Raw genomic sequence first — 15,375 nt, 5'->3', positions numbered from 1 at the left:
AAAACATCTCTGTTAATAATCCATTGTGTTTTTAAAAGTTTAAAAACTTTTAACTACTTAGATTGAGGTTTAATTTTAATTTGAGGTATTTGAGTAAATGGAACCACTGTTTAAGAAAATTCAGGTTATTTTAACTTAAATTGTAAGAATTAAATGTTTGTTATTGATTTATGTATTTAGATTCAGTAAATCAAAAGAAAATATGTTTTTCAATAAATACAGAGCAAACACCCTCATGTGTTTTGTTTAGAGCGCCAACAATGTTCATTTTGAGCGTGAATAAGAAGATTTCTGTTTAGGACTAACCTGGTTTCAGAGTTGATTTCTCCTCATCCTTTCTGCTCTGTCGTCTCTTCTTGGCTCCTGTTCTTTGTTTTCTGTCCATTTTTCCCCCTCGCAAATAAAAAGTTATTTAATTTAAACGAATCGGACACAAACAACAAGGCTGAGGTCCACTCTGTTAGAAAAAAAAATATTTCAGCTCTTCCATAAAACCTGAGTGTCTGCATCTCAAAAATAGACTTTTATCTTTCCAAAAAAGAGAAGAAATTAACACCAAATCCAAAAATCTCCAGCTTGATGTGGGGAATATGTACACATCTGCTTGATGTAAACATCATGACTAAGTGTAGGAAGTGATAAAGTATTTTCCCCCTCTCTCTTCCTACATTATGTACACAGAGTGTGGTTAATCCTCCGCCATGTCCAGTAATTATCCCGAGTCCTGATTGTCCCTGATTATCCTCGGCTGAGGCCTGATGTCCCATTTCCCACTAATTCATCCTGCAGCCCGCAGAGTTCATGTTTCCTGCAGGTTTAAAGGGCCGCTCTGCTGCATGCATGCACTGATGGATGTGGGAGGAAAGTTTTAGTCAGAACCGAGTTCATGGGTCAGAAGGAGCCCGGACCCGGCGGGGCTACAGGTCCGTCTCCCGCGTGTCCAGACAAAACGCGTAAAGGGATTTCTTGAAGTCCATGCTGCTGTTGGCTTTAATGTTCGCCTTCTCCACCGAAGCGCCGTCGGTCTCGTTCTTCTCCACATCCTGAGATTTCACCGACGTCCTGCTGCCTTTGCGCTTCACCTCTGGGCTCTCCGGCCCCCCGCTGGGATCGTCCTTTAGGCTGGACTGGTCCTGGTCCGTCTCCCGGTGGTAGAAGTAGTTGAAATTGGAGACGATGACCGGAACCGGCAGCGCGATTGTCAGGACGCCGGCGATGGCGCACAGGGAGCCCACGATCTTCCCCCCGACCGTCACCGGCCGCATGTCGCCGTAGCCCACCGTCGTCATGGTGACCACAGCCCACCAGAAGGCGTCCGGGATGCTGGAGAAATGGGACTCCGGTTCGTCGGCCTCCGCGAAGTACACGGCGCTGGAGAAGAGGATGACCCCGATGAAGAGGAAGAAGATGAGCAGACCCAGCTCCCGCATGCTGGCTTTGAGGGTTTGACCCAGGATCTGCAGCCCCTTGGAGTGCCGCGAAAGCTTGAAGATCCGGAAGACCCGGACCAGGCGGATGACCCTCAGGATGGCCAGCGACATGGCCTGCTGGCCGTTCTGGTGCTCCTGGCCCTGCTGCTCCGCCAGCTCCGTGCCCACCGTGATAAAATAAGGCATGATGGACATGATGTCGATGATGTTCATGATGGTCTTGGAGAACTCAGACTTGCTCGGGCAGGCGAAGAAGCGCACGATCAGCTCGAAGGTGAACCAGATGACGCAAGTGGTCTCGATGATGAAGAAGGGGTCGGTGAAAGTGAGGGACGGCCGGGGCGCGGTGCTGTTGTCCAGCCGGCTGGTGACCGCCAGCTCCCGCTCGTCCCGGAACTCCGGCAGCGTCTCCAGGCAGAAGGTGATGATGGAGATGGTGATAACGATCACGGACACGATGGCGATGCCCCGTGCCGGGCTGGAGCTCTCCGGGTACTCGAAGATGAGCCAGACCTGCTTCTGGAACTCGTTCTGCGGCAGCGGCTTCTCCTCCTCCTTGATGAACCCTTCGTCCTCTCGGAACCGCTCCATGGCCTCTTCTCCTAGCTGGTAGAACCGGATCTCATCCGCGAACACATCGATGGAGACGTTCACGGGTCTGCGGATCTTCCCCCCGGACTGGTAGAAGTAGAGGATCCCGTCGAAGCTGGGTCTGTTGCGGTCGAAGAAGTACTCGTTCCGGAGCGGGTCGAAGTACTTGATCCTCTTGGCCGGGTCTCCCAGCAAAGTGTCCGGGAACTGGTTGAGGGTGCCCAGCTGGGTTTCATACCGAAGCCCGGCGATGTTGATGAGGACCCTCTCGTTGCTCTCGGTGTCCATGTCCATGTCCAGCATGTCCTCGTCGAACAGGTGGGGACTGTGGTCCGCGCGTAAAAGCGCATCCATGGCGTTCTCGCTGCAGCTCAGAGTGTTGTTCATGTCGTTGATCTTCCAGGGGCTGCGCTGCTGCTGCTGCTGCTGCTGCTGCTGCTGCTGCTGCTGCTGCTGCTGCTGCTGGGGACTCCCCCGGGTGTTCAGCTCCTTACCGAACTCCTCTCCCAGTCCACTTTGAACAAACCCCGGCTGAGGAACCTCCAGTGCGTTCCGGCAGCTCTCTTCGGCATTGCCGCCGCCGCCTCCTCCTCCTCCGCCGCCGCCGCTCCCCTTAGCGCCGCCGTTCTCAAAACTCACCAAGGCTATCTCCATTCCGCCGCCATCAACGGTTAACGGGGAAAAACAGCGGGGACTTGTTGGGCGGCGGGGCGGACATCCTCCCGGTGAGCCGGTGATGGAGACGGAGCTGCGCTCTGAATCACAGCCACGGCTCCGCTACGCAGGCAGGCATGTGCTGCTGCTGCTGCTGCTGCTGCCGCTCCAAGAAGCGCAGAAGAAAGTCAACTCTAAACCCAGAGGAGGAAGAAGAAGACCCGGATGAGACAGTTGGCTGGATAAATGTTCCTGGGCGGTTTAAGCGCTCAGCCGCCGCTGAAAATCTCTCTCTCTCTGTTTCTCTCTATTTTCCTCCCTCTCTCTCTCTCTGTTTCTCTCTATTTTCCTCCCTCTCTCTCTCTCTGTTTCTCTCTCTCTCTCTTTGGTTCGCGCACTGACAGTTTTCATGATCCAAGAGTATCTTTCTCCCTTCTTGCAGGATTCATCAGCATATCTTATTTCTTGGAAATTAATCAATTTTGAAGTCAAACTGACTGATGATCAGATTAATAAAGAACATTTACTGAACAGCATATCGGGAGATTTTCACAGTTCTTTAAATTTGTTCACATTTAGGGTCTTGGCAACCACAGGTCACTGACTGTTTTTGAAAGTAGGTATGGAAGTAGATTAGGGCCACCAATCATAATAATAATAACATTCTGACTTTAATCTCAGAATTTTGACTTTTTTTTACTTAAATTTTTATTTTAATTTCAGAATGTTCTCTTTTTCCCTCAGATTATGTTTTTTTTCTCATATCACTATTGTGCTAATATCATGACTTATGGTGTTATTACGACTTATGCTACCATTTTACGACTTTATTCTTGTTATGTTAAACTTTACTGTAATGTTTTGTCATGTTGTATGACTTTATTCTCTGACTGTATTCTGATATTTTGACTTTTTTCTCATATTATAACAACTTTATCCTCGTAATAGCAAGACTTTTTGTCATGCGACTTTATTCTAAGATTATTATAACTTTACTGGTATTATTCCAACTTTTTCTCATAATATTTCGACTTACCTAATCCAAATCCTTTCCTGTTTTTAAAGTACATCTTTCTCCAGTCTGAGCTCAGATAACCTCATCCCATGTGACGACGTCTGTAGACTCTTTCATTCCAGCCTCCTTGTTGCCTTTGTGTCCTCCTCTCTTCTCTGGCGGACAGTTCGGGGCCCGGGGCCACACTCTGCTCTCCGTCCCAATGTTACTTGTCCTTCTTGCTTCGAAGACCCTCCTCTTTTCTTTACAATTTCAAACTGCTTTCATTCTCCAGTTTGAAAGCAGTACTCAGCACTCTGGAGCTCAGTTAATCAGGACATACTGCGTTAGGTGTACCTCTCCAGTTGCAGCAACTCAATGCATTGAGGCCTTTAGATGTTTTGCTAAAGTTCAAGCAATGCATGCTCTAAAAAAAATCAGAAACTGCTGATCTGAATGATAAAAGCATAAGAAATGTTAATGGAAACACAGCTAATAGCTCAGAAATCGCTTCATAAACCTCTGAATTATTCTTCATTTGCTTTGCTCAGGATTTTCCGACTACAAACTAGCAAAGGTGTAGTTTTTCCTCATTTGTTTCATATTTTTTAAAATAAAAACAGAACCTGGGTTACCCTTCAGCTGAGGGCCGCTCTAAATGTACCGCTGGATGTCTGAAATGTATTCTTCCTCTTGTAAAGGACACAAACACGCAGACACACGCTGGCAGCTCGTTCAGTTGTCTCTAAAAGCAGAGAAGGTGACCTATTTAAAAGGTTACTTTCTTCGCCCCCTGGCTGGATTAGAAAACAAAGCGCGAGCACTAAATTTATCCTGCTCCTTATCTGATGCTGCAGCCTAATCATGATAAGAAATATGTGCATCTTCCCGCCCCTGGATTAAATGCACTCTCCTCAGACTGCCGCAGCCATGAATAATGAGTCGTCATCACCCATCCATCTCACTGTGTGACTGGCCACTGGCAACGCAGCGATTTCACGCACTGGATACGGCCATTAGGGCGCTTTTACAATAAACTTCATGAAGTTTGTCATGCGGATAACGACAGAGCGGAGCATGTGAAACTGGAGTTTCATGGTTTTTGGTACAAAAAAGATGAAAGGAGATGTTGGTAGAGGAGAAAAAGGCAAATGTCCAACACAGAAACTCATGTTTCCAGTTTCAGATATGATATTTTAATATTGCATTTTAACCCTTCTATGTTCATCTCAGGACTTCATGACAGACACATTCAGGTTCACTGTATTTAAAACTGGAAGTCAAGTTGGTGGTTAACATCAGCCAGCAGCTTCTGCCCTATACATTAAATAAAATGCAATAAATAACCCTAAACAACAGGCATCTAATAGCAGCTACCAGCAGTTGACATTTGTAAAATTAAACACAGCTGAAATGGACAACATTAATAAAAATAACTGTTGAAAGCATATACAAAACATAGCAAAATTACTAACGAAACTCTGTATATGATTAAATTTGTCTAAATACGCTAAAAGTATAGTATTTGTAAAAGGAACACAGAGCTGATCCTAACACATGCTACAGTTACCGATGGCAACAGAAAAAGGGGAGGAGCTGGCAGTTACTGGTTACTATGGTAACCACGTCAAGAGCAGCAGAACTTAAAATCACATCAACAAAAGTCTAAAGAAACAACTTATTGACTAAACAAAATAAATTAAAAGAATAAAACAAATTTTGACAAATTTCATATCACATTGTTCTGTTTATAAGAACTGATTAAATTGTAGTCTTTTTCTATAAAGTTACCAAAATTATTTTTAATAAGGCAAATCAGCAGAGCCCTTTTTAAGTTTTGGATCTAGAATAAATTTACGTATCCTTTTCCAGCAACAAATCTGATTATGTTGTTTAATTGAAATATTGCATGTTTAGTTTATTGTTGAGTGGGAAAAAAAAAAACAACACATTTTTTTGGCCCTCAAGTCCTTTTGACTCGATGATTTTGGCTGATATGACAAAAAGTTTGGACACCCCATGTTTTAAATAGAAATCCAGCACTAATCAGTCAATCAAGTTTATTTGTGTAGCTCATTTCACAGGGCAGTCTGAAGTGCTCTACGTCAGAAAAACACAAAAATAAGAAGTCATAAAAACAGCAGTCACCAATTGAGAAATCAGTCGATTGCCATCAACAAAATCATCAATAAACATTCAATATTTTGATCAATGTTCCAATTATTTAGGTTCAAAAGCAAATCTAAACATGTGGGTGTTCAGCTTTGATTTAAAGGAACTCAGTGTTTCAGCTGTTTTACAGTTTTCTAGAAGTTTGTTCCAGATTTTGGTGCGCCTCCAGTAAACTAACTTTTAGGAAGATATATCAGTCTATTTAATGACTGTATTTTGTTTACAAGTTATTAATAATTAAATTGCTGAAACATAGTTAAAATTTCAATGTTGCAAATTTCTTTAGATGCAGAAAAAGATTCAACTAAACATGTTTCATTCACTGTTAAAACCGTATACATTGTTTGACATGCAGTCAATATTTTAAGCTTTTTCTTTGTTCCTGGGTTCTTTTAGTGAGACTTTTTTGGAATAAAAGATGTAAAATTTGCAGCTTCTAATAGAAAACTAACAATATAAACTCCACTCTTGGGGAAAAAAAAGAACATGAACTTAAATTTTGTTTTTCAGAGAGTTTTGTGCAATGAAATGAAATGTTTATTCAGTTTAAAATGAGAAACTAATCATGTAAAATATCATAAAAACCTGCTGGAGGTGAAACACCAACATCCCAAACATCAGCAGTGAAATTGTGTGTGAGAGGAATCCCATCATCTGTGGTGCTTCAGGTACTGTTGGTGGTTTCAGAGGGAGACGGTAACCATAACAACAGGTAACCATTAACGACCAGCATCCACCACGACTGCAGCTCACAAATTAGCTCTCTAATTACAGAGATGCAGCTCAGAGCTGCTGCTGCAGCTGATAACAGCCAGCCCTCCTCAAGTGTTTTCCACCCTGGAACAAACAACAGTAGCACATCCATATCAGGGACTTTAATGCAAATGTGATTTCATTCAAGGAAACTTGCAATTTAAATAAATGTAACTATTTATTATTATTATTATTATTATTATTATTATTATTATTATTATTATTATTATTATTATTATTATTTTCATTATTTTAGGATGACCAGAGTGTCTAAACTTTGTTAACAATCCCTGATTTTTGGTTCCCTAGAGGAATAAACATGGTGTGACAAAGAGAGAGATATATTCCTTAGCCGCTATTTAAAATGAGAAAGACAGGAAAGAATGGTTAGAGACAGCAAAAGCTCTATTTAGCTTCAAACTCAATATCTGTTTTGAGGCTAAATATTTAGTTTGATGCTAAATATTTAGCTTGCTAACTAAGTATCTAGTTCTGATATTTAATGAGATATTTAGCTAGAAGCTAATTATTTAACCCAGAGCTAAATATTTAGTTTAAAGGTAAATATTTTATTGGTGAACTAAATACTTAGTTTGAAGCGAGCCATGTACTGAGGCTCAAACTAAATATTTAGCTCCAAATATTTATTTTGTACAGTAACTTTTTAGCTTGTTAGTTAAATATTTTATTTGAAACTGACATAAATGAATGAATAACATGGTGAAAGTATGACTTTGAAAAATCAGTCAGAATCCAGGAAATAAAAAAAATTCAGATTTATACGTTGCTTTTCCCCTCGCCCCTTTCTGATGCTGCCCTGGACAACTGCCAGCTACTCAGACCAGATTGATTACTGCAGAGGAAAGCCCAAGTCTGTCAGTTCTCCTCAGGTTGGGATCCTGCCAACAGAACCAGACAGAACAACCAACAGAACACAACTGTTTAGCTAAACCCAGAGCTGCAGATCCTAAAGGTCAAACTGCATTAAAATCCCAGTTGGGGTAAATAAAACGTCGATATGTTCCCAGACGTTGCACAGGACTGAGGCGGTGAAAACGTTGCACAGTCTGAGTCAGACTGTGCAACACCTGCGGGAGCATCCTCCATCACTAAATCTGCGTGTGCCTCACACCGCCATCCGACCCCGCGCTCTCCCCGCCCGGTGTGTGTGTGTGTTTCTGGGCTCAGGGCGGCTGCATGAGGAAATGCTGCGATGAGTTTAAGAAGTCTTGACAGCAGATGTCTGCATAATAACACACAGAGCGGACATGTGCAAGCAGGAAAATCAAGGACAGCACGTCATGCGTGCCAGTCACTTAAAGTAACAGTTTCCTCTCACAGCTTAAAACAGATTATGTGCAGAAAAGGCTGCAGATGCTGTTAAATGGATTTATAAATCTGAAGAGGGATTTAAAACGCTCTCTGCGCTCCTGGATGAGGCCGAGGCGGTGTTGCTAGGTAGAGTTCTGGATGAGCAAATGCTGATGTGTAGGAGGAGGCCAAGTTCAGCTCTGAGCACGCTGCAGAAGCTTGTTAAAATTCAAATTTCTGAGTCAGAATCCAAAAAATGAAGGTGGTGATCATAGTTAGAGCTGCAGAGAGAGCTCTCCCTGTGCATGAGCTTCTGGCCTGCTCAGGAACTTGGAAGTGGGGATTATTTTGCAGCTGCATTTCTGCACCTCTAACATGTGTTGACTCTGGGAAATAAGGCCGTGGCGTGCTCTGCTGCGCGCTCAGTGGTGGTATTTACCTCAGTGACGCTGCAGGCGCTGAACGATGCTGTTTACACTTCCTCACCGTTGTCTCGGCTCTTGTTGTCTGAGGTACTGCAGGACGAGTGCAAACAAGCTCCATGCAGAAGCTTTGTTTGTTTTGTCTGTTGAGCAAAAATATGTACAGATAGTCAGCATAAAAACATGATTTTATATGAATTTAATGCAGAAATATACAGATTTGCTGAAAAAAACAAACTACTAAAGTGAGCTACTAATTTGTCCTGAGTTTATAAATTTATTTGGATCAAACTGAATAATGGTACTTTTTTGGTAATTTATTTCAAAATATGGCCTGAACCATAGTTTACCACAGTTTTATTTCATATGTGAGACGACGGAGAGTAGCGCGTCATTGTAGCCTGACCATTGCCGCCGTACACAGTTCCACTGGATTCTCATCTTTCTTCAGTGCTCCATCTGGGATTTCTCCCATGGAAGTGGATTGTCTCCAGTAGAATTTCAATCAGAAAACAGAAGGAGTTGTGGACGATGTCAAATTTCTGGGCTGTTTTAGAATTACATTTTACCTGTAGGAAGTGAACAAAGCCATTCAGTCCATGTTGGCCACGCTTCCAAATTCTGAGTTAACATTATCAGTCATCTTATTTGGCTCGGATCTTCTCTCTTTGCAGCGGGAGATGGTGTCAGTATGCAAAGTCTGTAATTTGATCAACGCATCAGAAGGGAAGAGGTATGGGTCGGTTTCTAAGCCAGCTATTTAAAACTTGTGTAAATACCACTGTCTGTGACCCCCAACCAGGTGTGTTATGTTCACAGATAAATTAGCTCGACTCTAACAAGTAAAAGCCATGAATAAACTGACAAAAACAACTTTGGAAAACAACTTCAGTTGCTTAGTTCAGTACGCTCCCCCCTTAATTCCAGCGTCCGTCATGGCGCCTCCAGAAATTGACGTCATTACAAATGGTCAGTACCAAAGCAATAGAGTCAAATGTGACTTTCATGAAACATTTTTATGGTATAATATAGAGTATGTCGTTTTCATCTGTATATTATCACTGTCTGCTTTAGGATGCAGACAGTGGGTAAATTCATCTGATGTTTCTAGCTTGAAATCAGTTTTTATTGGGGAAAAATAAATAAAAAGATTAGAAGAAGAGAATTCCCTCAGAAGAATAGAAATAAGATTGTTTGTGTTCACTGAACTGGAAAATAACAGGAAGAACCGCTGGCCAGTCAGTCCATGATGGACATGAAACTCACCTCCAGCTTCTACATCCAGCCGTCCCTTCCTCCGTCAGCCACCCTCCCACCCTGACCTCCCTCCTCCTCCCCCGACCTCGGAGCGTCTGCATGAGTTCGAAAGCCCTCAGGATCCCAGATCACCAGATACACAAAGAAAATCTCTGCTTGTTCACAGCAGCCTACGCAGGATATTAACAACACTGGTGCACACGCACGTATGCATACATGCACGTGCATGACAGCAACAATAACTCAACAAGAGCTGCAGGAGTGGGGGAGGAAGAGGACGAGGTGGGGAGGGATTACAGCCTGGGAGAAATAATAACAGCAGCCTCAGCTTGCTCTCTGCAGACACGTGCGCACACATAGATGCATGTCAGATGCATGGGGGATAGGAGGTCTCTGGTGTTGTGTCAGTAGTGCCGTTAAGCAAAGATTTTAATAGACAACACTTTCAATCCTCCCCCATCACTCACTGTGAGGTCACCCGTGGCCCTCCGCCCCCCGCCGAGGGTATTAAGAGTGAAAGGCAATAGAAAGAGTGAGGATTTACGAGTCTTCTCCCACTGAACGAACGCAGACGCAGAACTCACATTTAACATCGATTTATTGAAGTGGCATCTGTTTATGATTTTAATTCAGCTCAGAAAAAGGTGATTTGACAGACTCTGGAAAAAAATCTAGAGATATTTATTGATTTAAGTGAAAACAAAACGGGCACAGGTGCTGGAGATTAGCTTAGCTAATGTAGCTTTTATTTGCTAGCTAAACATGGGTTAGCCTTTATGCTTTTTACTACATGTACTTACTCTACCAGTCACTAGAACCTTGTTATTCTCACGTAAAGTTTGTACGTCCGTTACAAACCTGTTGAAACACTGATTGTTTCAACATCAAAGCGCTTTGCTGAATAAGCTTTGAAATCAATCCATATATGGTGGCGTCCATTAATACATCCGTAAACAGTCCGCTGCTTAGTGACGTCTACGTTCTTCTTCTGCGCATGCGGGTCGCAAAGCTCCTCCAGGTTGTACCTTTCACTCAATTAGTATGTCATTTACTTTGATTCTATTGTAAGTTTTGTACAAATCAGATTGTGATGTATATCATTACCGTCACCTATCCACATATATCGTAATATGAATTTTATGCCATATCGCTCATCCCTGGTTTGGACTTCTGGGATCCATGTATTGGTATTATGAACCACCACACAAAAAACAACCAGGGCTTCATCTTTCAACCAGACTGAAGCAACACCCTCATTACTGCACATTAAGCTCTGATCTGTCTATCCGTCACTCAAGGACACCAAAATACTTGACCTCATCCAGCCAGAAACATACAACTGAGGAGTTATAATCTGCTTTCTGATTGAGAGGGAACAACTAAACGTTTTATTCCCCAATGCATGTAAAGTGTAACCTCTTCAGTTATGAAGCTAACCATGCCGTCAGTGCAGCGTCTGGCTCTGTGTTGGAAGAGATGCAGCTCGGTCTGCTGCTGGTTTCTGCTGCTGACACGAGGCCAGCAGCGCCTCTGCTGCTCCTCCATTCGGTCGTGTTTTCGCTGCGTTGTGGGAGGGAGCTGCATTTGTTTGAGAAGTGCCCAGCAGGAAGAGGTTGTCCTACTTTATCTCCGATTAAAACAGGTCACACATCAGGGACGCGATTCCGACGGAGCAATAAAACAACAAGACATGAGGGAAAACTGTAATTTAGGGTAAAACTGACTCCTTCCTGGAGGCTTTTGTTGGGTTTGAAGATTTATTTATGTTTAGCAGGAACCACATCCTGAGGGGGGATTTTCATTCTTGCATCATGTCATATCAGCTATTTGTTACTTTGTGTCTCCTCTCCCTCCATTTTCCACCCTCAGTTTTTGACATCTCCTCCTCTCTTCACAGGTTGCCATGGCGACTCCAGGGTAGTACTCACCAGTTGCCAAGGCGAGTCTCCACGCGAGCGCAGCCTCCCTCCCACTGCGATGTGATGGATTGTGTACTGGAAGCGGGGATTTCTGTTGCCTTTTGTTGCTTTTTTTACATTCAAAAACTGACATTCAGTGTTGCTCATGTGCCACTAGGTGGAGCCGGAGTCCTTCTGGGGGGTGAAGACCGCAATCTGCTGCTGAATGCAGAAGAGCTGAAACAGCTTTTACACAGGTAGATGTAATGACATAAACAGAGAAAAAATGTTTTATTCAGGTTATCTAAGCATAAACCTATTAATCTTATCTCATTAAAATATTTAACACAATTATTTTTAATTATGTTACTTAGTAACAATTAAAAAGTTAATTTAAAAACAAGCTTTTTACTGTACAGATTTATTACAAAGTGATATATTTAAACCATTTCATGGATAAGAAAAGCCCAACGTTCAGTTTCTTAAAATAAAATTATAATTTTATATCAGTTTTATGAAAATATGCTGAAACGATCCTGTGCAGCATGAAGGTGATCAGCCTGCAGTCAGGGTGATCACCTTCAGCCCGACTACAGGCTGATCTTATGATTTTATGATCTTATGATGAAACAATCATAAAGATTGTTTCATCAATCCTTATGATTGATGAAACAGATGATTTGAACTTCTTTCTTCCACCTCTGCATTTTGCCCTTTGAGATCTAAAGATCATTGTAAAATAAGTCCATTATTATTATTTAATGATTGGAATAAATTAACTGGATAAAATGTGAAATATTGGTTTCCTTTATCTGTAAGCTATAATAATCCAAATTACAGTAAATAAAGGTTTTTAATAGTTGACTTTATGTGTAGTTCATCTATTTGATAATAATTTTCACTTTCTGAAATGAAAGATAAAAAAAATTATATTTTTTATGATAGAAACATTTTTAAAAATGTAATGTACAGTGCACTCCTGGTAAAACGTCTATTTTAATAGTGAAAACACCAAATATGCCTTAATATGTCTTAATACACACATTGGAAACCTTCTTAACTCTACTGCAGAAACTAACATCCGCAGTCTTATCTCTGCTTTTGGAGGTTCAGCCAATCAGCGTCAAGGAAAATAAATGGTGCTCCTGTATTGGTTGTCTGGCAAAGGTAGATTTCCTGCTTTTACTTTCAAATATTTCAAATAGATTAAACCAAAAAATCTTTGACTAAGTAGATTTTCTGCAAATAATTTGGATTGTGGGTTCACCGTTTATATAATGCAAAATAAAAAAAACATTTACTGAAATTATGGCTGTAGAAGAAAATACCTTCATCTCTTTTAGAAGTTTTAGTTTGTTTTACGTAAATATAAACTGAGTCTTGAAGTTCCTGATAGGTGGAGACTGTTTACAGCTGCTGAATCCTCCGTTATGATGTCATAAGTGTCTCCAGTGATGTCACAAAGCCATCAGTTACCTGTGATCAGAGGTTTAACGTAAAAATCATCACTGGAGTGAACAGAGCACAGTCTAAAAGGACTTTGTTTGGTTTGTCTGACTGGAAGATTCAGGAGAAAAACCTCTCAGTATAAATATCAAGTTGATAAAAATATTTTAGACGCTACCAGAGACATGACAGATCTGGAAAGAGATTTTGAAGAGAAGGAAGAAATGTTTGACATGGAGCTAAATCCAGAGATTCAGGAGAAAATGGCGGCTTTTCAAGAGGAACATTCAGATCAGAAAGCCTTGGACACGATGAGGAAAAATCTGGATCGAGAGAAAGAGGAAATGGAAGAAGGCAAGACAAAAGAATGCCAGAAAGTTCAAGAACAATTTGAATTTGTTGCAGCAATGGAAGATTTGGAAAATGAGAGGAAAAGACTTAAGAAGAAGTACGACTTTCTTAAGAAGATAAAGGAAAAACAAAATGAGAAAGAGCAAATTATCAACAAAATGGAGCGCGACATGGAAGAACTGGTACCAAATTTAGATAACGACACAGAAATTATTCTTTTGCAAGTGAAAGCACTTGCAAAGGAGTGGGAGCGCTTGAAGAAGTGGGACATAAAACTGCTGACCAAAGAAATCAAACTGACAAAGACAAAGATGGAAGGGGAGATGGAGAAACAAGAAATACAAGAAGAGATAGCAACTTTCTATAACGTATCCCAAAACCTGCATAAAATTACAGTGAAACTGGACGAGCGGCAAGAGATAATACAACAAATGCAGAAAAAGATCAAGGAAGAAAAAGAGAAGCTGGCGAGAGAAAAAGAAAGTTTCCAACTGGAGTGTAGATTGTCAGTCGATGAGTGGAGAAATCTGCGGGAGAAGGAGAAGCACGCGAGGAAGAAGAAAGAAAAACTCACAACGTGCAAAAATATCCTACAGACGGAGCAAAAACTTCTGCAGAAAGAAAAAAGGGACGAATGCAGTAAAACCCAAAATCTAGACGCTATTTTTAAGCAACAGGATCTGTGGGACATGGAACAAGCGACTCAACTGGAGAAAGACAAAAACGAATCGAAGGCACAGATTAGAGAGCTAGAGCAAGAGTGCAGGTTTGTAGATTTTGAAAGAAAATATCAAGAGGAGTGGAAAGAAAGCTCTACAGTCCTCCAGGGAATCATGGAAGCACTGCAGAACTTGATGGTTGATCTGGAGAAGAGGAAAGAAGCTGAACGGGAGAGAAAAATCCCAAAGCCTGCAGAAAAAAGCTCAGTCCAGATGAAAAAGAAAAGCAAAAAAGACGGCTTCTGTTCTTCCTCTGGAAAGCCGAAGTGTGAAGCAGAAGGTTCGTTTGAAAGAAAAACAGGAGAGACGAGAACGAATCAGGAAAAAGAGACGACGATGAAGGGCGTTTGGGTACAGATGTGCAATTTGTTCCTAAAGAGAAAAAGCCCCTGAAAAGCAGCCAGAGGACAGGAGCAGGAAGTCCTCACTGTGAGCGTCTGTGAAGAACCCATCAGAGGCTCACTCAGGGAAAACCTGCAACCAGAAGGGCCACAAAAAGGAGAACTGATCTCTGAGCCTCATACAGATGAGATGAATGAGATCTGTTTGAATTAAACATAAGACGAATAATGAGAAGATAATTCAGATCTAAATTATACATAACACACTTCAGGCCAGATTCTTTTGATTTGACAAAACTGATCACAAGGAATTGGTCATTAAGTTCCATTTAAAGGGAACTCATTATTCTTCCATTTACTTTTAAAACATCAGAATAATTAAAACACACACCTATCTGTTTTTGCGCAATAAGTTAATGTTTTTTATGTCAATCCGAAAACCTCCTGATTGTTGAGTCACAATCAACAGGCACCGAGCCATTACCTACTAACCATACCTGGCAACCCAAGGTGAGCTCCAGCACGTTTGGTCAGCTTGTACGCGCTGTGCAATGGCTGCTGGAAAAGACAAGCGTTTTGTTGTCGACTTACCATCCAGAAAGTGGTTGCTGCTTTCTTGTTGATTGTACAGGAGGCTCCACTTCTGCTTTTCACAGATGTAAAGTTGTACAATTGCACATCAGTACTGATCAGACTGAAGTGTCATTATTTAAAAAGTAATAACATGTTTTGTATAAACCATAAACCTATCCTAACCTGTTCAAGTTAGCATAACAGGTCACATTTAAAGATTTTTCCCTATGCGAACTCACCAATATACCAACCTTAACTGTCCAACTAATACTTGTTTTCTTTGGGTTGTCACCATGTGCGATGGTTTGTCCCTAAAAAAACTTTAGACCAGGATTCATCATATTTTTCAGATTCTTTCTTTCTGTCTGTCTATCTATCTATCTATCTATCTATCTATCTATCTATCTATCTATCTATCTATCTATCTATCTATCTATCTATCTATCTATCTATCTATCTATCT

General features: G+C 41.5%; 3 protein-coding genes across 7 annotated transcripts in view; 2 read left to right on the top strand and 1 right to left on the bottom strand.

Moving 5' to 3' along the window:
• LOC103140195 (potassium voltage-gated channel subfamily A member 1) overlaps positions 1–3,320 on the bottom strand; it is a 31,890-nt gene extending 28,570 nt beyond the window's left edge. For 2 of the 3 annotated variants that reach the window (XM_016673010.1, XM_007555203.2), the window contains exon 1: positions 307–3,171. In XM_016673010.1, coding sequence (XP_016528496.1) covers positions 918–2,675 — 1,758 coding nt within the window. In that variant the 5' untranslated portion in view covers positions 2,676–3,171 and the 3' untranslated portion in view covers positions 307–917. Of the gene's footprint in view, positions 1–306 lie in introns of all 3 variants that reach the window. The other variant, XM_016673011.1, reaches the window with a different exon arrangement.
• The window catches only part of LOC103140191 (rho GTPase-activating protein 8-like), a 138,065-nt gene that overhangs the window by 15,759 nt on the left and 106,931 nt on the right, over positions 1–15,375 (top strand). For 2 of the 3 annotated variants that reach the window (XM_016673009.1, XM_016673008.1), the window contains exon 3: positions 11,482–11,739. In XM_016673009.1, coding sequence (XP_016528495.1) covers positions 11,482–11,739 — 258 coding nt within the window. Of the gene's footprint in view, positions 1–11,408; positions 11,740–15,375 lie in introns of those variants that run through there. The other variant, XM_007555199.2, reaches the window with a different exon arrangement.
• On the top strand, positions 12,475–14,568 carry LOC103140275 (DNA ligase 1-like). Its single transcript, XM_016673014.1, has one exon. It carries the CDS (start codon positions 13,114–13,116, stop codon positions 14,389–14,391), a length of 1,278 nt encoding a protein of 425 aa, XP_016528500.1. The 5' UTR covers positions 12,475–13,113; the 3' UTR covers positions 14,392–14,568.

This window comes from Poecilia formosa, unplaced genomic scaffold (assembly GCF_000485575.1).
Source record: "Poecilia formosa unplaced genomic scaffold, Poecilia_formosa-5.1.2 Scaffold69, whole genome shotgun sequence".
Lineage (NCBI taxonomy): Eukaryota > Metazoa > Chordata > Actinopteri > Cyprinodontiformes > Poeciliidae > Poecilia > Poecilia formosa.
Note: the sequence above shows the minus strand (reverse complement) of the source record. Positions and strands in the feature narration are given on the sequence as shown.